This window comes from Hypanus sabinus, chromosome 16 (genome assembly GCF_030144855.1).
Source record: "Hypanus sabinus isolate sHypSab1 chromosome 16, sHypSab1.hap1, whole genome shotgun sequence".
NCBI classification, from domain to species: domain Eukaryota; kingdom Metazoa; phylum Chordata; class Chondrichthyes; order Myliobatiformes; family Dasyatidae; genus Hypanus; species Hypanus sabinus.
The window spans coordinates 85,885,161-85,909,311 of record NC_082721.1 but is presented as its reverse complement, the minus strand read 5'-3'; the positions used below and the strand labels follow the sequence as shown (position 1 = coordinate 85,909,311).

General features: G+C 42.4%; 1 protein-coding gene across 1 annotated transcript; it reads right to left on the bottom strand.

The window, feature by feature from the left end:
* Nucleotides 1-3,277: 3,277 nt before the first annotated feature.
* On the bottom strand, nucleotides 3,278-23,083 carry LOC132406546 (dnaJ homolog subfamily B member 1-like). The gene is made up of 4 exons (XM_059992356.1): nucleotides 22,970-23,083; nucleotides 10,046-10,263; nucleotides 5,259-5,839; nucleotides 3,278-3,859 (listed from the first exon to the last, which is right to left on the bottom strand). Exons 2-4 carry the CDS (start codon nucleotides 10,254-10,256, stop codon nucleotides 3,629-3,631), a joined length of 1,023 nt encoding a protein of 340 aa, XP_059848339.1. The 5' UTR covers nucleotides 10,257-10,263; nucleotides 22,970-23,083; the 3' UTR covers nucleotides 3,278-3,628.
* Nucleotides 23,084-24,151: the final 1,068 nt, after the last annotated feature.

The window sequence follows — 24,151 nt, the reverse complement described above, 5'->3', positions numbered from 1 at the left end:
TCTCTCACTTCATCTCCTTACCTGCCCATCACCTCCCTCTGGTGCTCCTCCCCCTTCCCGTTCTTCCATCATTCTCCTCCTTTATCTCTTTCACCAATTTCCCAGATCTTTACTTCATACCTCCCCCTCTCCTGGTTTCATCTACCACCTACCATCTTAGAACATAGAAAACCTACAGCACAATACAGGCCTTCCAGCCCACAAAACTGTGCTGAACATGTCCTTACCTTAGAACTACCTAGGCTTACCCATAGCCCTCTATTTTTCTAAGCTCCATCTTGTACTACCCAACCCCTGCCTTCTCTCCTTCCTTTCCAGTCCTTAAGGATCTCAGCCTGAAACATCAACCGTTTACACTTTTCCATTGATGTTGCCTGATCTGCCGAGTTCCTTCAGCGTTTTGTGTGTTGCTTTGAATTGCCAACATCTGCAGCCTTTTTTCTTGTTATTCAATTTAATGGCTGACCTTTGTTGATCTAGGAAGGCAGCAAACACTATTCTGAATGTCCTTAGTTCACAGGAGATGGCAAAGTATTGCAGGATTCCTATTAAGTGTAACATATCACACAGCATGATACAATGAAGAATGGTGTAAATATTTTGGTTAACATTTGCTCAAACCACTGCATAGCTTGAAGTCCTACTGTGCACAAGTGGATAATTTGCCAACATTACAGCAATGACTGCATTGTCTGCTAAAATATGATGTCCTGTGGCTATGAACAGAGATGTGTTTTCTTTCCTTTAAGAAATAATTCAAAGTAAGGAGGAGGCATTCTTGGACAAACTCACTAATAAAAACATTTCCAGCTGCAACAAACATTTACAGAGAGCACAAAGTATTAGCAGCACATTGCAAAAGGCTTAGTCTTACAAGTATATTTTTACAAAATGATAACAGAGGAAGAGAGAGAAACACACATACAGTGCTGGAGGAACTTGGCATGCCAGGCAGCATCAGTGGAGGGGAATAAATAGTTGACATTCCAGGCCAAGATCTTTCATCAGAAGTTTCAGGATGGAGTTCCAGAATATAGGGCCTTGATCAATACAGGTCTGACCATCAAGAGGGAAAAAAATGGAGAAAAAAAAAGTAATTTCTATTGCATTTCCTAAAATGTTCCAATCTAAAGTTTATACAACTGAAGTATATAATTTGTTGAGTATATTAGCCACTGTTTAATGTATGGTACACAGGCCCAATCTATGAACATGAAGTTCCCAGTGATCTCAGCACCACTGGGTGTAGAACAAATAACAGAACAATCTTATAGGGCATTTACATCCACTCCAGGCACAAGACAAGGCTGAAATACTGAAGCCTTCCTCCACCCCTCCCTGTGCTGGAGAGTCAGAATAGATTTTGAGTTCAGGTTTCTGGAATGGGGCTTAAACCCAGAGATCTGAGAAGCAGGAATGTGCAAATAGCCAGAACTGGAGTGCAGAGACCCTGGATGGCTGGTGTAACTATAGGGAAGAGCTTAACCATGGAGAAATCCAACCCCAAAACTGGGAGCTCAGACACTGAGACAGGCACCAAAACAGATCAGCAAATACAGAAATCATTATATTGTAGTTTGATTAAGTTCAAAGCCCCACACCACCAGGTTCAAGACCAACTACTTCCTTTCAACCATTCAGTTCTTGAACCAATGGTACAGAGCTATTACTACAGTATAGCAACCCTATAACTACTTTTCACTGCTATAGACTTAGTTTTTACAAGTAAGAACACAATTAGAATAAACCTATGTCCAATGTATGTGACTGTGCTTGTGTTATGGCTACAAGTTTTTTTTAATTGCACCTAATGCATACATGCATTTGTGCATTGACAATAAACCTGACTTTAACAATGGGTTTTAATGACACAAGTTTAATAGTTTTTGTAGAGCACACGTTGTTTCTTAGCCCACAATTTTACACTCTTCATCCCATCACTGCCACTTCTCACTCAGTTAACTTCAGATCCTGAACAGAAACCACACCCCAGGGAACTATTCTGTATACATATCCAAGGCAAGTGACTCAAAACTTCCCAACACCTTTCCTTCATCTACTCCTGCACAGAATTCTGGGGTGTGATGGAATTATTTCTACCCACTTCAACACGTGCAGCTACAACATAGTGCCAGAATCCTGACACCATTAGTGCACCCCAACCCAGTGCCTACCTTCAGAAGAAGGTACAGAAAGTACTTATCACAAGATCAGCAGCTGTACAAGAAAAATCAAGCTTTCCTATGCTGTTACATGGAATTCCCATCTCTTCCTCACTGCTGGGTTAAAAATCTTTGAAAACCCTCCCCACCACACTGTTGAAATACCTGAACTAGATCACACCCATCTCTGCCATTTAAACTTCTCATCAGAGAAAAAGTACAGAAATGAGTCCTCTGGCCCAAAATGCCTCTGCCAAATTAAAAACCCTTCTGCCAGCTCATGATCCATATCCCTGCCTGTTCATGTTCCTAACCATCTCAAATGCCACTGTTTGATCTGCCTCCATTCCAGGCATCTACCACTTTGTGGAAAAATTCCCCCTCCTCACCTCAAAGCTAAGCCTTTGAGTATTCAATGTTTCTAAACTGGGAAGAAGATTCCGAGTATGAAGCCCATCTACACCCATCATAATTTTAGAAGCCTCTGTCAGATCTCCCCTTAGCCTCTGGGAATCCAAACAGAAGGATCCAAGTTTGTCCAATCTCGCTCTCGCACATTCCTTCTAATCCGAGCAGCCTCCTACTGAACCCTATCTAAAGCCTCCACATCCTTCTTGTAGTGATGCAAACAAATGTACAGAATACTCCAAGTGTGGCTCAGCCAAGGTTTTACAAAGCTGTAACATGTTTAAGGATAACCAGGGAAGGGCAACACTATTAGTCTTATTATGACATACAAGAATGTCTTTGTAATTGGCAAGGCCCACAGACAACTTAAAGATACATTCAGAGCCACTGACAATAACACCAAGGCTGTAATGCCGTACAGAAGTCAAACCCCTCTGTAGGTATAATTACTAAGTTTGTCAGAAACTACCCATATTCCTAAACTCTGGTATTCCCAATTCAGGCCACACACTAACTACTGACATTTCACTATCTGCTATAACTTCCATCTTCCAAACAGGATTCATAAAAACCCAACAGGAACATTGATCAACACTTGGGAATATGTGGAAGACCGTGAGCAATGCAAATGGTATGTCAGTGCATACAACAAGGACTTTGTGTACTTGAGAGCTTGAAAGTACAACTGAGAAGTGTAAATGCAAAGGTTTTAAGAGAAAACAAAAATTTATTATTTTAACAATGAGCTACATAACAGATCAACTATGTGAATAGATTAACCAATACTTTGTTTACTGTATATTTGGTAACAAATTGTGTTATTTACACTGAAGGTAGCATCAATTTGAACACATGATGCATTGTTTCCAATTATGCAAAGACTGAGATATAGGATTTATTTTATTTTTTTTAAAAACACATTAAGCAACTTGCTTAATTGTATGTCCAAGACCCAGTGGCCACCCAGACCACAGTGTGGCATTCACAGTCCACTGCAATATGATTTTGTTCCTTCCCCACTCTCAATCACTCCGCTCCCCTAGGACTTGTCGGAATGGTTACAGTGGCAGCAGCTCCTTCAGCTTCTCGTGTGTTGTGCTCGACAGGGACTCAGGAAGGTGCACTTCGAACTCGACCACTAAATCCCCTCGCTGGTCCGGCTGCTTTGGCAGTGGTAACCCTTCCCCTGATATTCTCCGCTGTGATCCTGGCTGGATGACATCCTTCAGGGCCATTGTGCGAGTTTTCTTATCCAGTGTTGGTACAGTCACTGAGCAACCACATAAAGCCTGGGGTCAATTAAAGTGATCAGTGGTTAGCAGATTAAACTATTAACTCATTCCCCACAGATACAGGCCCATGATAAGCAATTCTTACCATTTCAGATCTGTGCCATCCACTGGCTTACTGCCACAAAATTTACCTTATTTAATCACACATCAAAGGTATTGTCCTTGAATCTACATTAATATACATTGCCTTTACTTGGATAATGCATTCTGAAGCACTTTGAGGGGAAAAAAAAACAAACCAGATAAAAGAACATTCGAGCAGAAGATTGGTCACAGACGTAGGTTTTAAAGAAACATGAGGAAAGGGCAGGAGATAGAGATTTATAGGTTTCTAAGGGAAAAACCCTATATGCTATCCATCATTAAAACAGGGTATCACCAATTAAGAGGCAAAGCATTGGGAAATCCAAAAGGTTGGGGACGAAAGACATGAGATGAGAGAGTTTGGGGGGGGGGGGGGGTGAAGAGAAAGGGCACAAGGAAGATCTTTCAAAATATTTATAAGAATTATCAGCAGTACAGTCAGTAGCCAGGTGGCTTATTATGCCTGAAAATTACCCTGTTATTCTTCCATCTCCTCCAGCCATTTTCCAAAGCCATGCAAATTTTCCCTTTAATCCAACTGCCATTTCAACAAAATTCCTACCCTTTCAGAGGTGTGAGGTGATGTTGCATGGTCAGGCCTACTGGGGCATCAGAATATACAAAAGATAAAGGGAAAATAGAGAACTGGCATTTACAATGACCAGTCCTTAAACAGAACAAATTCTCTAGGTGGAGAATTCAAGAGTTCTGCAGGCTGCAAGATGACTGTATGAAAAACTGAGGCAACACACACAAAATGCTGGAGGAACTCAGCAGGCCAGGCAACATCTATGGAAAAAAAAAGAACAGGACAGGGTCTTGGCCCGAAACCTCGACTGTACTCCTTTCCATAGATGCTGCCTGGCCTGCTGAATTCCTCCAGCATTTTGAGTGCGTTGCTTGCATTTCCAGCATCTGCAGATTTTTTCGTTTGTGAGAAATAAGGTGCTGTACCACGGGCTTATGTCAGACACCGTGGTCACAGTGCAGAAGGCCAGTGGGAGTAGGATGGGTAATTAAAATGGAAGGTAACTGGAAGCTCAGTCACTCCTGCAGTCTGAGTACTGGTGCTCCATAGAGAAAATAACCCAGTCGCTCAGTAACTGAGTGGGACAAATATTGGCCAGAATTTTCTTGTTCAATATGAACGTTATGTGAATGAGTGAATGATGGCTCACCATCACCTCACACAAAAACCAATCTCTCTGGCTATCCAGCATTCCCTCAGTATTGCAAGGGTGCAATTTTGTGCTCACATCTCTGGAGTGGGGGTTGAGGTGACACTCAACAGGACTGAGAGAAGATAAGTTACCTCCCGGAGGCTGATTTTTGCTGTGTAGATGATATCAGATCCACTCCGCTTGAAGACGGGATGTGGCTTGTCCTTTAGAACAAAGATTATGTCTGCAGGAATATTGTTGGCCGTTTCATCACCTTGTTTGGGGAAAGTGATTTTTGTCCCTTCCTTCCAGCCCTTCTTGACATCAATTGTCAGAATGGTGTCTTCCTGCCTCAGCGTCTGCCGATCAGGATTCAGGCGCTTCCGTCGGATCTTCATCTTTTTGGTGCAGCCGGCGAAAATCTCTTCCAGAGAAACTTTCAGCTCATGAGTGACTGGGGGATCCTGCTTCTTGGCAGATGTCCGCGCTCGATGGAAACCAGGCAAGCCGCCCATGCCCCCCATGCCCCCCATGCCACCCATGCCAAACCCACTGAAGGAGCTCAGTGGGTCATCATCGATGTCCATGTCCTCTTCGCCATTTCTCTGGCCAAAAAACATGTCGAAGGGACTTCGCCCACCAAAAAACTCTGCAAAGACTGCATGAGGGTCTCCGTGGAAGGTATACTGGAAGTTGGTGCCATTGGGACCAGCAGATCCACCACCCTTTAATCCTAAAACAAATAAATGCAACAGGATTAGTTTCTGAAAACAAATAATATTTGCAAACTATTAAATTGATTTATTGGTCCAATAACTTTGAAAATACCAGTGAGATTGAACACAACTCAAATGAACAATGGGGTGGGAAATGTCTCAGACTAGAATCACTTTCAGCACTCACTTTCCACAGAAGCAGAAATGTTTGTAAAGCTTCACATTGCAATACACTCCAAGGAGGTTAATAACACTTGTTCCAGTGTCAAGGTAGTTGTTTAATAGATAGATCATTGGAAAGAGGTTTTGGATCAGATTAGGAAATTCCAAACTCCTCTGGTCCTGGGAGTTGAACAGGAGGTGCAGAGGAAATGAACACAGAAGATGATGCCAGTTTGTAGGTAGGAAGAATTCAGGGCTGGAGGTTTATGAAGATAAGGAGTGAGAGACCACAATGGCATTTGAAGGATAATAATTTAATAAAAGAAAACCTGAAAATGGGAGTGAAATGCTGTCTACTGTGTGCATACATCTACTGATGCTTATGGACACATCCTCAGTGATGTTTCTGGAATCATCGGGTGTTTCAGGTCTTTCAGCATCATACAAGTGCATTCAAGCAGGAATTGGGTAAATTAATATATGAGAATAAGAGTACAAAGGCAACAATTTTGGAAGATGAAAGCAGAAAGGCCACAAGAGAATTATCCAGAAAATAACAAAAAGTGTGCATCGGAGTTTCTGTAGGTTTACCAGGGCAACAAACAGAACAAGTTTTTATTCCAGTCTTAGCTTTTATATACAAATACTGTAGAACATTTTAGGTACAACTATCAGGTTCAAGAACACACCAAGCTTTTGCTTTTGGATCTAAAGGTCCAACTCAAAACTGGAGCATTTTTTGATAGGTAAGGACTTTAAGAACAGGGAACCAAGTCAAGCAGATGGAATGAAGATGTAAATTAGCCATGATATATTTCAATGGACACAGATAAAGGGATTAACTGCTCTCCTTGAGTTCTTCTCAAGCTATCTGGATTCTCTAATTTATCATCAGTCAGCAAACTGCACCAAGCAAAGATGTCAAAATACAGATTCTGATTCCCGGCAGTTCTGCAATACACCTGTGCACTGAGAGGCAGAAAATTTTTGTGGAAAAGTTAGTATTGAACTAATAACGTCAAGAATTTTCCTTCAGAAGAGGAAGCAATTTTCCTTTTATTTAACAGCTAAGCAGAACTGGATAAAGTGATTTAAATAACATCCAGGGACACCTTATACAAAGCTCATGGCTCCCTACCCCAGCAGCTGAATGGAGAAATATCAAATGCCAGGATGGTAGCAGATTTCAACGCTGCACAATTTGCTGATTTCAGTCAGTGGATGGCATTCATGGTCCGGAACTGGCTACAGCCATTCTGGGATGCAGGCATCATCCCATTACACCAACACCTGCCTTCTGAAACAACACAATTTCTCACAACCTTGAGACCTTCTTTTACTTAGTCTCATGCTCAATCTCCAATGTTGTTTTAAATTTTAGTTGCGTAGTTTTTTCATAATCTTTACTATTCTCTCCTACACTTTCTATACACTTCTGGGCTTTCTGCTCTCTGATAAACTATTTTGTTTGCATTAGTCTTCACCCTACACACCCAGTTGTCCAAGGGCACTAGATTTAGCAGTCCCATCCTTCCGTGAGAATTAGTTTAGCCCACACCCCCTTATTCACTTTAAGTATTTCCTACCACTTAGTGCACATTTTAATAATATTTTATTCCCCTTTCATCATTCCTGCAAACAGTCTCAGCAGATACACGCCCAGCTCCCTTAGGAATGCTATAATAGAACATGCGCATTACCAGAGCCGACAGTGCTGTCCATATTGTAACTATATGCTGTACAGAAAAACCCTCCCTTTACTATGGTTCTTTTGCCATTCACATTTATTCCACACCTTCTGGTTTTTAACCCCTTCATTAATGAGATAACTTTCATTCGATCTGACCTTCTTGGTTTTAAGTACTTCTATCAAATCCCCTCAACTTCCTCTGTTTAAAGGGAAACCACCAGTCTATCTGCACAACTAAAGCCATAACACCCTAAAACATAGGAGCAGAGATAGGCTATTCAGTCCACTGAGTCTGCTCCATCATTGGCTGACTAATTACCTCTCTCAAGTCCACCTGCCCACCTTCTTCCCATAATGTTTAACTCCTTGACTAATAGCGTCCAAGGGAGGGAAAAATGGGGGTGAAGTATTGGAGCAGTGAACAAAGGGATAAAAAGACCCAAGACTGTTTTTCCATTTCCAGTACACAAGTGTATATTAGAATGAAATAATTGTTAATCTGGATCAGATGCAGCACAACAAAAAGAAAAACACAATAAAATTAATAATAAAATACATTAAGTATTAACACAGAAGACAGCTTACATACATAGGCTGATTGTATGTCCACAAAGTGATGCCAGGTTGTACATAAGGTTGTGACGCGGGGTTGATGTGAAATAATAAAATAGTAGTGGTGGTGTTAATCAGCCTTAATACTTAGGGAAAGTAACTATTTTTGAGTCTGGTGCTCCTGGCATAGCCCTCTCCTTCATGGGAGCGGGTCAAACAGTATGGGATCCTTCATGACGTTACTGGCCCTTTTCCAGCACCTTTCTGCATGCATGGCCTTGATGGTGGGCGGGCTGGTGCCAGTGACGTATTGAGCAGTTTTGACTACCTGTTGTGGAGCCTTGCTGTCCATCACAGCAGTTTTCATGCCAAGCAGTAAGGTAGCTTGTTAGGATGCCCTCTTCTGAGTATCTGCGAGTATGGATGGGCAAAGTCCAGCTCTCTTCAGCCTCCTCAGAGAGTAAAGGAGCTGTGGAGCTTTCGTGACTGTATAGGACGTGTCCTGGGACTGCGAGAGCTTGTGGGAGACATGCACTCTCTGGAATTTGAAACAGCTTGCCGCAGATGTAAAGGGTGTGAGTGATGAGAGTTCTCCTGAAGTCCATAACCATCTCCTTTGTCTTGTTGGAAAAGGTCATTTGCCTAACAGAAGGCCTTGAGCCCTCCTTCGACCTCCTTTCTACTGGTCATCTCATTGTTGTTGGTGATAAGTCCCACCACTGTTGTATATTCGGTGAACTTGACAATGTAATGGTTCGGGTGTTTGGCCGTGCAGTCACGTGTGATCAGGATGTACAGCAGTGGGCTGAGCACACAGCCCTGGTGGGTCGGCACCTGCGTGGAGGATGATGGGGAGGGAGACCAGTTGTGCATCCTGACCATCTGAAGTCTGTTTGTTTGGAACTCCAACACCCAGTTGCACAGTGGTGTACTTAGACTGAGCAGCAGGAGTTTGTCTGTGGGACAATAGTGTTGAATGCTGAACTGAAATCCAGAAACAGTATTCTGACATCAGCGTCCTTGTTTTTTTTTTGGTGTGTCAGGGCCAGGTGCATGACAGAAGCTATGGCATCGGTCGCAGTGTGGTTCTGTTGGTATTCATATTGGTCAGGGCCCAGTTGGACAGGAATGGGGTTTTGGATACGTGCCATTATCAGCCATTTCATAATGATTGGCGTGTCTGCCACTGGGCTGTAGTCATTTAGTTCAGAAGGTGAAGAGTTCTTTAATACAGGGATGATGGTGACTGATGGTCCAGCACATGGGGACAGTAGCCAGGAGAGTGAAGTGTTGTAGACGTTCCTGAATACATCAGTGACCTGGTGGATACACTCCGAGTACTTAGCCTGGCTGTAGGTAGGGAGTGCACCTTTGTGTTTGGCTAGGGATTCTGGTTGGGGCACGAGATGACTGCTCGAATTACCAATGCCATCAACACACTTACCGGTGACAAGACAGTGATGGTTCTAAGGTGTGTGGGATCAGACTTCATGGTGGGGATATCTGAAGTTGGAAAACTGAACACATGTACCACTGGATTACATGTTACCCAAGTGGAATGCAAAACATTGTTCTTCCGACTCATAACAGCCAAGACAGAGGATAAACAGGTCAGTGGAGCAGAGCAAATAAGAGTTAAAATGACATGTGAGCAGAAGCTGTTGTAGAGAGAGCACAAGTGTTGTGTAGAACAGTTGCCTTGTCTACACTACATCACAGACATGAGCCATCAGCCTCCATCCCACCCACCTCGTGCTGCTCTGTAATGCCAATCACTCCTCCTCTCTCAAAATCCAGATTAAATCTTTTTTTCCCTTACCTTCTTCTCCAAACTGGTCATAAATCTCCCGTTTCTTGGGGTCACTCAGTACATCGTAAGCTTCAGCAATTTCCTTGAACTGGTCCTCTGCATCTGGTGATTTGTTTTTGTCAGGGTGGTACTTTAAGGCCATCTTCCTGTATGCCTTTTTGATTTCATCATCTGCTGCTCCTTTCTGAATGCCGAGGACTTTATAATAATCCTTCCCCATGTTATGCCTACAAGGATTGAAGAGATCAGACTGAAATAGTTTGGCATTCAATCATCAGTGTCAGGAAAATTCACCCTGCTTATTGACAGCTGCTGCTCTCAGCTTCCATATAAATGAGACAATGAACTCAGCACGAAAGAACCCTTTCAGCCTTTAGACTGTCCCCAGATAACGAACTGGCTCCATTTCTACAAGTCAAAAAGTATACAAATCTCTCATTTAATCAATCATGCCTCCACTGTAATGAACATCATGAAGCACGAGACTGGTAAAAACAATTACAAAAATTGGAGAACGGAATCAACATGTCTGTATATACACTTAGTGGCCAATATATTAGGTACACCTGTGATCTAATCAGCCAATCCTATGGCTGCAACTCAATACATAAAACATGATCAAAAGGTTCAGGTGGTTGTTTGGAGCAAACATCAGAATGGGGAAGAAATGTGATCTAAGTGACTTTGACTGTAGAATGATTGTTGGTGCCAGACAAGGTGGTTTGAGTATCTCAGAAGCTGCTGATGATCTGGAATTTTCATGTACAACAGTCTCTAGAGTTTACAGAGAATGGTGCAAAGAACAAAACAAAATCCAGTGAGCAGCAGTTCTGTGGACAAAAATGCCTTGATAATGAGAGAGGTCAGAAAAGAATGGCTAGACTGGTTCAAGTTACTGGTGACAGTAACTCAAATAAAAATGTTACAACCGTGGTGTGCATAAGTGCATCTCTGAATGCACAGCATGTCAAACCTTGAAGTGGATAAGCTACAGCAGAAGAAACCTACAAACATATACACTGACTACAGAAAGAATTCACCCTCCCCCTTTGGAAGTTTTTATGTCTATTATCTTACAACATTGAATCTCAGTGGAGGATATAACTTGGCTTTTTTGACACTGATCAAAGAGAAAGCCTTTTCATGTCAAAGTGAAAGCAGATCTCTACAAAGTGATTTACATTAATTACAAATATAAAACACAATAAATGACTGCATAAGTATTCATCTCCTTTAATATATACATCAATACTTATGCACTCAGATCTCTTTTCAGTTTGACAAAAAATGAGTCTTTTTCTGTTGATCAATGTCAAAAAAAGCCAAATTGAATCCACTGTAATTCAATGTTATAAAACAATAAAACATGAAAACTTTCAAGGTGGGAGGAGGTCAAATTCTTGTCATAGGCACTCTATCAGACCTTTAATATTATGGGAACACTTCTGTACACAGAGGTGTCCATTAGTTAAGTCTTCAAAATCTGGGAAAGAAAGTTAAGACAGAAATTAGGAGCCACAAAATATCCTTGGCAAGTAAAATTAAAGGAAAATTCCAAAGCAATCAACAACTGAAGCAAGAGGGCACACAGGGAAAGAACAAATTCTCTTAGAAATCAAGTTCTGGGATAGGATATAAAAAGACATTTGCTGATCAGGGTTATTCAGCATGGCTATGGATGGGGTGGGGTGAAATCTTTTCTTAGTAAGGGAAGGATTGGACCAGAAGATAGATATCAAGAAAAATACTAGAAGGCAAAATCAAAATAACAGATATAATGGGTCAGATAGATTGAAGTGTGTATATTTTAATGCTAGGAGTATTATGGGTTAGGGTGATGAACCTGGAGCATGGGTCAGTACATGGAACTTCAACATTACTTTAACTTGGTTGAGAGAGGCACAGGAATGGGTGAGTAACATACTAGGTTTTCGAAGTTTTTGAAAAGTCAGAGAAGGAGGTAAAAGAGGGGGTGGAGATACACTACTGATCAGGGACAATATCACAGCTGAACTCAGGAAATGTCATAGAGGGGTTAGACGCCGAGTCCATTTAGGTGGAATTCAGGAATAGGAGGGAGCAATCACACTGATAGGATTGTACTACAGACCCCCTAATAGCCACCGGGACATTGAGGACCATATCTAATCAGATTAAGGAAATGTGTGAAAATAACAGAGTTGTCTCGGGGCATTTCAACTTCTGTAACATAAACTGGGACCTTCTTGGTGTAAGCTGTTCAGATGGGACTGAATTTGTTAAGTGTACCAGGCAGGTTTCTTAAATTAATACGTGGACAGTCCTCACTGGACCTGGTGTTGGGTTATGAGCTTGGCCAGGTGTCTGACCTTTCAGTTAGAGAACAGTGACCACAACTCCTTGCAGGAGTTTTAAATTGGAGTACTGCAAGTTACGAGGGCGTTAGGCAGGTACAAGTGTTAATTGGGAACACCTCTTCTCGGGCAAGTCCACATCTGACATGAAGGATGTGTAAAGATTAATTGCACAGAATACAGGAAAGGTACTCTGTTAGAGGATGGATGGGGATGGAAAGATAATAGAACCTTGGATGTTCAGAGGTGAAGAATTTAGTCAAGAAGAAAAAGGAGATGTAAAGCTTCGGAAGTCAGGACACATGAGGAGTATAAAGAAGCTGGAGAAGAACTAAAGAGGGAATTAGTAAAAAGACAGGAGAGGCCATGAAAAGACCTTGGCAAGTAAGAGTAAAGTGAGTTCCAAGGCATTCCATACATAAAGAGCAAGAGGATATCTAAGGAGAGGCAATGGATATTGTCTGCATGGATTTTAGCAAGACGTTTGACAAAAATCCATCATAGAAGGCTAACCCACATGATGAAGATGCATGGGATCTGGACACAAAATACACTTCAGATGCTGGGGTCAAAGCAACACGTACAACAAGGTGGAGCAACTCAGCAGGTCGAGCAGCATCCGTGGAAACGAGCAGTCAATCAACGTTTCCGCCGAGACCCATCGTCAGGACTGCCTGATGAAGGGTCTCGCCCCAAAATGCTGACTGCTCGTTGCCACGGATGCTGCCCAACCTCATGGGATCTGTGGAGTTGGCTGTTCAGATTCAGAACTGGCACAGAAGACAGAGGGTAGTGGTTCAAGTGATTTATTTGAGGTCAAGATCTGTATCAGAATCAGGTTTATTATCACCAGCATGTGTCGTGAAATTTGTTAACTAACAGCAGCAGTTCAATGCAATACATAATATGGAAGAGGAAAATATACATAAATAATAAATCAATTACAGTATGCATATATTGAATAGATTAAAAATCATGAAAAAAACATATTAAAAAAGTGAGGTAGTGTTCATGGGTTCAATGAACATTTAGGAATCGGATGGCAGAGGGGAAGAAGTTGTTCCTGAATCGCTGAGTGTGTGCCTTCAGGCTTCTGTATCTCCTACCCGATGGTAACAGTGAGAAAAGGGCATGCCCTGGATGCTGGGGTCCTTAATAATGGACACTGCCTTTCTGAGACACCCCTCTTTGTAGTAGTCCTGGGTACTTTGTAGGCTATTGCCCAAGATGGAGCCAACTAAATTTATAACCCTCTGCAGCTTCTTTCAGTCTTGTGCAGTAGCCCCTTCATAACAGACAGTGATGCAGCCTGTCAGAGTGCTCTCCATGGTACATCTATAGAAGTTATTAAGTGTATTTGTTTACATGCCAAATATCTTCAAGCTCCTAATGAAGTATAGTTGCTGTCTTGCCTTCTTTATAAAGGTATTGATCTGTTGGGACCAGATTAGATCCTCAAAGATCTTGACACCCAGGAACTTGAAACTGCTCACTCTCTCCACTTCTGATCCCTCTGTGAGGATTGGTATGTGTTCCTTCATCTTACCCATCCTGAAGTCCAGAATCAGCTCTTTTGTCTTACTGACGTTGAGTGCCAGGTTGTTGCTGTGACACCACTCCACTAGTTGGCATATCTTGCTCCTGTATGCCCTCTCGTCACCACCTGAGATTCTACCAACAATGGTTGTGTCATCAGCAAATTTATAGATGGTATTTGCCAAGCCTAACCACACAGGGTATAGAGAGAGTAGAGCAGAGGGCTAAGCACATACCCAAGGTACACCAGTGTTGACTGTCAGCAAGCAGATGTTATCACCAATCTGCACAGACTGTGGTCTTCCAGTTAGGAAGTTGAAAATTGAATTGCAGAGGGAGTTACAGAGGCCCAGGTTCTGTAACTTCTCAATCAGGATGTGGAAATGATGGTGTTAAATGCTGAGCTATAGTCGATGAACAGTCTGTAATTAGCAGAGTTCTGCAAGGATCTGTGCTGGGACCTCTGCTGTTTGTAATGCATATGATAAATGACCTGGATGAAAATGCAGGTGGGTGGGTTTGTAAATTTGTGGGTGATATCAGGATTGGTGCCAGCCAGTGGTGTAGTGGCACCAGCACCTGACCTCGAGGCAAATGGTAGATGGAGTTTTAATCAGATAAATGTGAGGTGTTGCAACCTGTTCGGGCAAGGGCAAGGCATACACTGTGTAGGGAAGAGCAGAGATCTTGGGATTCAAGTTCATAGTTCCTTGAAAGTGGTTACACAGGTTGATAAGATGGTTAAGGTTTATGGAATACTTGCTTTCATTAGTCGAGACATTGGGTTCAAAGGTCAGAGGTTATGTTGTAACAATGTAAAACTCTGATTAGGCCACACCTGCAGTACTGCATACAGTTCAGGTTACCCCAGTACAGGAAGAATGTTAAGGCTTTGGAGACGATGCAGAAGAGGTTTACCAGGATGCTGCCTGGTTTAGAGGGCATGTGCTATCATGAGAGGCTGGACAAACCTGGGTTGTTTTCTCTGGAGTGTCGGAGGCTGAAGGGAGATCTGATGGAGGTTTACAAGATTGAGAGCCATAGACAGAGTGGACAGAGCGTATCTATTTCCCAGAGTTGAAATGTCTAATACCCAGAGGGCATAATTTGAAGGTGAGAAGGGGTAGGTTGGAGGAGGATGTGAGGGACAAGTTTTTTTTTTAAAAAGAGAGTGGTCGATGCCTAGTATGGTGGTAGAGGAAAATACATCACAGGTTTATAAGAGGTGTTTGGATAATCACATGGATACAAATAAGATGGAGGGATATGGACATGGTGTAGGTAGGAGGGATTAGTATTTGGGTGTTTTGATTTGCTTTTTAAGCTGGTTCAGTATAACACTGAGCTGAATGGCCTGTTCCTGTGCTGTTGTCTTCGATGTTCAAAATCGGTTTTGTCTTAGGACAGCAACGAAGAAAATTGTTGAAGGCAGGACCCCCCCCCCCCCCCAGGTACTTAAATTGGCAAGGCATAAATGAAATGTAGACATAATGAGGGTAAATTCCAATAGTATTGTACATATAAAAAAGGACATTTCTGTGCTGTGCCACAAAGACCAGATTCACTTCTGGTCACCTCATTACAGGAAGGATGTGGATACCATAGAGAGAGTGCAGAGAAAATTTACAAGGACGTTGCCTGGATTGAGGAGCATGCCTTATGAGAATAGGTTGAGTGAACTCGGCCTTTTCTCCTTGGAGTAACAGAGAGGTGACCAGATAGACGTGTATAAGATGAGAGGCATTGACTGTGTGGATAACCAGAGGCTTTTTCACCAGGGCTGATATAGCATAGTTTTAATGGTGCTTGGAATGAGGTACAAGGGGAAAGTCAGAGGCAAGTTTTTCCACAAAGAGTGGTAGGTGCATGGAATGCACTGCCAGCGAAGGTGGTAGAGCCGGACACAATAGGACCTTTTAACAGACTCTTAGATAGGTACATGGAACTTAGAGAAATAGAGGCCTATACACTAGGGAAATTCTAGGCAGTTTCTAGAGTAGGTTACATGGTCGGCACAACATTGTGGGCCGAAGGGCCTGTAAAGAGCTGTAGATTTCTATGTTTTAATTCATACTGGTTGAATAAGAGAGCATCCTAGCTATTTTCACTCATGCTCTTTCTCTGCATAGTTATTTCAATTATCCTATGCCATAATGACCACATTTGAATGTCTTCATGATAGCCAATGGGAATGCATTACAGTTTCTAACCACTTACTCTCTAAAAATGTTCCTTCATGGCACTTTCAGCCATTACCTTCAACTATATCCTTTGATTCTTGGCCCTTATATCCAGGGGAATGTGGGATATGCAAGAATATTTCTTGGAAATCAAAAAAATGTTGCAGATGCTGGAATTCTGAAATAAAAACAAAGTGCTGGATACAGCAAGCATGTCAGGCGGCATCTGTGGAAAGAGGAACAGAATTAATGTTTCAGGTTGAAGAACCTTTGTCAGACTAGGAGGGAAGGGAAGGGATGGGTAGGACATTGGGAATATCTGTTGCTGGGGTGGCATTGGTATAATAGTGGCAGTCGCAGAGTAATAACAAAGACAAACTAGGGTCAATGTCAGAGGATGAAGGAGTTGGAGACAAGGGATTTTTGTGCCTGAGTGCATAGTATTCAGAATAAAACCCCAAGTCAATATAAGGGTAACTTTGGCACTCCAGATAATGATGGTAGGTTTATTTCTTCATGTGCTATTAAGCAAGTCAGGCAACTGTCACTCCAGGGTGGTAAACCTTCCTCAGATTCAGAAGACTTGAGGGTTAAGGTGATACTTGAGAACTGATCACACACTCTGGGATGATACTGAACACAGGAAAACAAGAGCACACACAACCCTTCAAAACAGCCTCACCAATAATACAATCCTGACAGATTTGTCCTGGGCTTCAGCTTCTTTTCTGCACCACTTCCCCATCGCCTTCAAATCCTCATCCTCATCTACCTCCACTTTGACTACTTTACTAATCTAGCTCCCACAAGATTTAGATTAGAGTGAGAGAGGAAGGAAAGGTCTTGGCCCGAAACATCAGTTGTTTATTCATTCCTATAGATGCTGCCTGGACTGACTTCTAGAGACAGAGACAGGAGATTCTGCAGATGCTGGAAATCTTGTACTCAATTCTACTCCCAAGCATGAGCATAACTGCAAATTAATTTCAACCTTAAAAGAATGAACCACCTTGAACATGACAGGCAATGTTTGAGCAACTGAACAATTTTCCATGACCTGTAGGAGAACGATTGGAATAGGTTATTGTCTAGTCACAACTGGCAGATGCTTTGACTCATATTGTTGCCCAGTAATTTGAAAGCAAACATCAAAATCTATTAATCAACTGTGCTCCAATGGAGGAATTATTTGCTTTGGTTATTTAATGGTTATGATCATATTCTCTGGCGTACTTGAACTTTTGACAGCAGTTGAATACTCAAACACTGGATTAGGTGGAGTTTTCCTTCCTGTTCAATGTTTGGATTGACAGTATATTAGGATTATGGGAACACAGTAGAGATTTTAGAATTTTTTTTTGATACCCAAGGACAACTGAGCACAAGTTGAAACTTTTCTAATTCCACGTGACTTCTTTGGATCAAAGTTTAGTTTTTCCTTGCACCAAATGAATGGTTTATCTTCTAATACTGCCTTTGAGTTCTTAGTTCATGGGATAATGAGATCTGCAGTGGTTGACAATTTGTTATCTAATCCTATGTTGTGCAAGGAAACGATAGGACAGTGGTCATTCCAGACACAGGTTTAAATCATGTGATTAAATAAATCCAACATTAAAATGATTGTATGGTAGAGGCTATTAAATGTCAATAATGTCACAACAATGAATTCCTTAGCACAGGAAGTCTGCCCTCCAGCCTCTAAAACTCAAGCCCACATTTAGGTAGCCAATTCTTAACTGCCCTGGAAAACGACTAAATTCAAGGACAGCAACTATCGGTCTAGTCAGCGATAGCTACGTCCTTACGTATAAAGAGGAGTGCACCCTGGAGCACTTGTATTGATGCTTTAAGTAATAAAAGTTCCATTGGCCCAAGTTTCCGTTTTTAAAAATATACTCAAATGGTGAACAGTGGATACAAGAAGAAATTAGAATATCCACATTATTAAAACCAAAAAAATAAAGGTATGACTGCATGTCAATTAGTTCTTGATTTCAGTTTCTGTTATAAACCAGCAAATTGACGACTGCAGTTCTTTCTTCCTTGGCCCATTGACAGATTGGCAACTAATGCGACCTAAGTATGCCAAAAATCTTTAGAAACAATGTCCAATATTCTACTGCAAAGTGAATAAGACAATGTAAAAGGGCTTTCTCAAATTCCAGAAGCCAGACTATTACACATCATCCTATCCAGCATCATTAGCTTTTGTACTGCATTTAACATACTGGTTCATCAGCAATAACCACATCATATACCACAGGAAACAAAGTAACTGCATTTCAACACATTGTGAGAAAAAAAATAATGCATCTGAAAAAGAGATGATTGAATGTCCTAAATTTAACAAAGTTCTGAATCTAATAAACAGCTTACACTATTTCCATAAAGTAGATTTACTCCTTCTGGTTTTTATTTAATATTTCAAATTAGTTAGTTCTCCAACTTGTGCGAAATGCTTACCTCTCAATTTTGTATATTCCACCACTAACCACCTTATCAGCTGCTGAATCCCCTAAACTCTGGCATTCTTTCCAAACAAAAACTCTGCTCACTCTCAATATGCAGGCTAAAGTCTTTCAAAGTCAAAAACAGCAACAGCTAAAAATACTCAGACACTCAGGCAGCATCTGGAGAGAGAAAGCTGATTAATGTTTCAGACCAATGTGTCATTAAATTTTCATTTTGGACCAAGTGTCAGTCAAATTCTTGTATCTTCCTCCATGACTCAGTATAATAATTCATTTGAAAGTGATCCAGCACACAACTTAGGATATCCCACTTCACTCAAATTGTTTAAACTCCATTAGAATCCTGTATTAATTCTAGTTATAGTTGAATATAAAGGAGAAAATTAGCACTCTCAACTCAATACAGAATTGGTGTTGGGGACTGACAGATCTGACATGGGCAACAAGAACAAAGTCAAGTGTGAAGCTACAAAACTCCAAAGAGATGGACTTTTTGGCATCAGATTTTCTGGATCATGGGATGTAATTTTTTAAAATTCCTTTTTTCAGAGATGTCACATGTATTATAATATATTTACCCAGTGAACCAGTCAAGTTGAACAGAAGTGCAGGAACCAGGGCCCCAATGAGACAGCTGCTGAATGAGCAGGATTTACAATTGGTTAGACAGCAGATTTAAGCTTTATTGTGGTGTTCAGCCCTCACAACTAGTTCCACAATTTACCGTCTCATTTTCTAAATTAAATTATATTGAAGTAAGACTTTTGAACTAGTGTATAAAGCATTGTGATGCATGTCAAATCAAAAGAAAAATTCCAAAACCAGTCAACAATTTACTAAAAAGTAAAAACCAAAATTGTAAAGCTGAATATACTCTATTACCTTAACAACCTACCCAATCTGTTGTAGAAAATTGGAGGATCACCTGAGCAAATATCACCCTACCCCCTCCCCACAAGGTCCAACAGCGTGGTTGACTTTCAACTGACCAAACTAAATTTAAAACAAAATAGCATTCACAACAAGTCAGGGAAATGGTAATAGAGAAGCACAAATCTGGGGAAGGGTACAAGACTATCTCAAAGGCACTGAACATACCTCGGAGCTCAGTGTAGCCCATCGTGAAAAAAATATGAAACCACAGCCACACTGCCTAGGTCAGGCCACCCCTCTAAACTTAATCGCTGGAGAAAAATGGCAATTGTAAGGGAGACCACTGTGACACCAACAGTCCCTCTGAGTGAGCTGCAGAACTCACTGGCTGCAATTGGAGATACTGTGAAGATGTGGATGGTCAGATGAGACTAAAGTGGAACGTTTTGGCCTCAACACTGAGCAGTATAAGAGGTGTAAACCCAAATAGCGCACATCAACCAGATAATGCCATCCCCACTGTGAAGTACAGTGGAGGTAGCATCATGCTAGGAGGATGCCTTTCAGCAACAGCGACTGGAAATCTGATCAGGATTGATGGGAAGGCAAATGTCGCTACATACAGAAGGATCCTGGATAAAAACATGCCAGCCTCTGCTGGAGGCTGAAAGCTCAAACTGGAGAGGAAGTTCATCTTTCAGCCAGACAGCAATCCAAAGCACCCTGCCAGTGCAACCAAGGAGTGTCTTCAAATGAAGAAAATTGGCATTGAGTGGCCTAGAGACCTGATTGAACATCTCTGCCAAGACCTCAAGTTTGCTGTCCGCCACTGCTCCCCAACTAACCTGACGTAGCTCGAGCAATTTTGCAAGGAGGAATGCCATCAGGTTGTGCAAAGCTAACAGTGAATTATCCCAAGACTGCTGGCTGTAATAGCTGCGAGAGGTGGTTCAACCAAGTACTGAGCAAAAGGGGATGCACACTTTTGAAATGCTGACATTTCAGTTCCTGAATTTTTAGTTTTTCATACTTTGTAAATTTCCCTCTTTTGTGGACTCTCTGGAAAAAAGCACGAGTTTCACAGATAAAATTCTCAGTTCAATTCATCAAAAAGCCAGGTTGTAATACTCTGTTGTGTGAATAAATGGCTGGGGGCTGAATATGTTTACAAGGCACTGTTTTTAAGAAAGCCTGATGTGGAAAGAGCTGTTGGGGCAACTTTTGTCTCAGTCTCCTCGCACCCCCCCCCCCCACCCCAAACACCCTCTCCTATCCTAATACTTCAGCTCCCCAACCAGGAAAACCAAAGCATTTACTTATCGGTGAGCAAAATAAAAACTGAATCTTAATTTTAAAAACAGAAACAACAAATTCTGGAAAAGGATAGTCACATGTCTGACTTGAAACAATCTGGCTCAAGTTGAAACTTAGTTTAATTTCTCTTCCCAAAGATGCAACCTAGCTGATGTTTTTGATCAAGTTTTCCATCATCTTTTATTTTCACTACAACCTGAGCATCTTCTGTATGTTTATGTTATCAGATACAGCTCATCAATTGTCAGCTTGGCTCTGCCACTCCAGCACTGGCCCACATTCCTATCTGCACCAGGCCTGACTTGCTCACGGTTACTACAGGCTGAGCACATCTATCCAAGATGTTGGGAATGGCGAAGGTGGAGCGCTGTGGGACAGGTGACAGAGGAGTGCAATACAGCTGTAGACACACCCAGCCCTTTGACACCAAGCAAGGTAATCTGATTCCAAACAATTAATTTATTGATCATTACAGAGTGTCTCTCTGGTGCTTCTCGCTTCCTCCCCTTTTTCCAAACCATGATCCCCCTCCCACTATCCCCTTCCCAGTCTCCGCACACAACAGAGATCCATATCTGAATCAGGTTTATGACTCACATAGGTCATAAAATTTGTTCTTTTGTGACAGCAGTACAGAGCAGTACATAAAAATACTAGAGTAATGTGCTAAAGTCTTAGGCAACCTAGTCCATGCCATGCATGTATATTCAAATTGCTAATTCAGTGTGCTGTGATCAGTGTCACTTTATCACCAAAAATCTTTAGAAGTTTAATAACATGCCATCTTTTAAAATTTAATATTCAGCAGTCTGGTTACAGAAAATCTTAAATTTCTGCTATCAGACTGCAGAATATTCACAACTACCTTCAATTTTCAAAGTTCGTTGTGATAGATCTCTGCTTGTTTCATGATCAGCATACTATTATACTTTTCTATTCTAAAATCCACACTGAATCACGGGGTTGGAAATTCAATCAACTGGCAACAAACATACTCCACTGTCTCCAACTCCCAATCTGTCAAATATGAAATGATTCTACAATAAAGCATTAGTTTGGATATAAAGGTCTTCCAGTTAATGTCAGTGCAAAGGTCTGATGAAATGGCAGTGGAATATTCCCACTCTTTCATTCAGCGGGGCATCAGTACAAACTCCAGCATACCCAGTGCAGAATTAACAAATCAGAGGCCGTTCTACCTGAGATTACGAATGAGAGATAGATTGGTAAAGTTTGACTGCTAAACCCAAGAGGCCAACACATTGGGTGACTATTTGCAACAGCTGGGAATACAGACTCAGGAGAAGAGTTAGGATACACTTCTGCAGTGAGGGGGTAGGAGGAACGTAGAAGAACTTCTACAAATAGCCACTGACACTAAGCCAATTATTAATTTTAAATCGGAGATTGACATGTTATGAAGGGATTACGGGCCAAAATAACATTGTGGAGTTAGATTACGGGTCAGTAACAGAGCCTCTGGAAACCCGACAATGTTAACCAGTCAGTACCCCGCCCTCGTTCGTGTGTGTGTGTGTCTGTGTGTCCCACCACAGCCCAGCAGCCCCAAACCTCCAATGAAACGTGCAAGCTCTCAACCAAACTCCAAAGTAGCGAGTCCTCCCAGCAAAACACACGAAATGCTGGAGGCACTCAGCATCTGCGGAAATGAACAGTCGACATTTCGGGTTGAGACCCTTCATCGATGAAGAGTGAACGGCGACGGGTCCTGCCCGACCTCCAGCATTTCGTGCGTTTTGCCTTGGATTTCCAGCATCTGCAGATACTCTCGTGCTTGTGAACTCCTCTCAGAAGTTGGCTGTCATGCATTCCTCAGGCCAACCCCTCCCTTTTAAAAATAGTACGTCTTCTCTTTACTCTCAATGTACATGTTACTTCGGGAGAAGTTTAACATGTAATGGCCTAGCCTGCCCCGCCCTTGCCTGCGCCTGTCACAAAAGGACAGCAGCTTCAATCACTGGACACTTGCATAGAGGCCACGTTAACCAGGCAGAGATAAAGAAAATCACTTAATACATATAGACACATATAGAAACAAGCAAGCAGTCTAGCTTTCCCTCCGTCACCGGACACAATGTATCGTAACTGACAGCAAAGGATAGGAAGTATCCACCCGGCAAGTTGTATCTAATTTCTGCGATACATTGTAACCACCACGTCATTCTTCGACCAGGAGTTAATGAACGAGCTACATCTTATTACCTGCCTCTCCTTCTCCTTCTTCCCTCCTTTCGCTCTCAATGATACTTCCAGCAAACTGCTGGAACTTTCAGGAACATTCTATCCCTCGTCACTTCCCCCGGCACCTCCTCCCCCTCCCGCCCCGCGAGGAGGCGGGGCCTGAGTGTGACGTCACGTCGCCTAGCGACGGCCGGGGCTCGGAGTATCGCCCGGCTCCTTGCACCGGTGTTGCTTTCTGCGGCTTGCCCGCCGCCCCTCCGCCCCTCCGCATCGTCCTTTTGCGGTCTTGCGGAGTAATGAAGCCCGTGCAGGACTTTCATACTGAAGGGGTAGGCGGTGGGTGACGGGCCAGCCGGCCGATGATGTGTTGATTAGACTGGCCGCTCGTAGCTATCGATCGTTCTCTTTAAACTCCGAGAATGCGGTGCAGTTCGGTGCCGGACTGCGGAGTTTTCTGTCCTATTGCAAAGATCTGCAGATGGGAGTCTGGAGAAATAGACGAGATGCTGGAGGAAGGCGGCAGGTCGGGGAGCATCGGATAGGTAATCGAGACCCTTCATCTGCACCACGAATTTCAGAAGAGTGCGAGGACCGGGGGGTGGGGAGAGCCTTGGGGGCTGAGGAGTCTCGGGGAGCCCTTAGAACTGAGGGGACTAGTGAGTTTCAATGAAGTGACCGTGGGCTAAATGCAGGAAAGTGGGACGAACTTCTGTTCTTCCCAACTGCCGTCAAGTTCCTGAATGGATCTGAAATGACCTTATTCTACCGCTGTTTTATCCCAACTTTCACTAATGTTAACACGAGGAAATCTGCAGATGCTGGAAATTCAAGCAACACACACAAAATGCTGGTGGAAAGCAGCAGGCCAGGCAGCGTCTATAGGGAGAAGCACTGCAGACATTTCCGGCCGAGACCCTTCATCAGGACTAGCTGAAAGGAAAGATAGTAAGAGATTTGTAAGTAGGAGGGGGAGGGGAAATGCGAAATGATAGGAGAAGACCAGTGGGGGTCTCGGCCGGAAACGTCGACAGCGCTTCTCCCTATCGATGCTGCCTGGCCTGCTGTGTCCCACCAGTATTTTGTGTGTGTTGCTTTCACTAATGTTCTTGTGTTTCTATCCCCAACCATCAGGCTCTTGAATAATCCATCCGTTAAAATGTTCCCACAACCACTTTAAGGACTTGCTATCTATCTAACGTTTAT

What these genes read in the sequence shown, in the direction of transcription:
- LOC132406546 (XM_059992356.1), bottom strand. Translation starts at nt 10,256, where the DNA reads ATGGGGAAGGATTATTATAAAGTCCTCGGCATTCAGAAAGGAGCAGCA. An exon ending in TGACCAGTTTGGAGAAGAAG is followed by an intron (nt 5,840 to 10,045) that starts GTAAGGGAAAAA and finishes TATTTGTTTTAG; the next exon opens with GATTAAAGGGTGGTGGATCT. An exon ending in CAAAAATCAGCCTCCGGGAG is followed by an intron (nt 3,860 to 5,258) that starts GTAACTTATCTT and finishes AATTGACCCCAG; the next exon opens with GCTTTATGTGGTTGCTCAGT.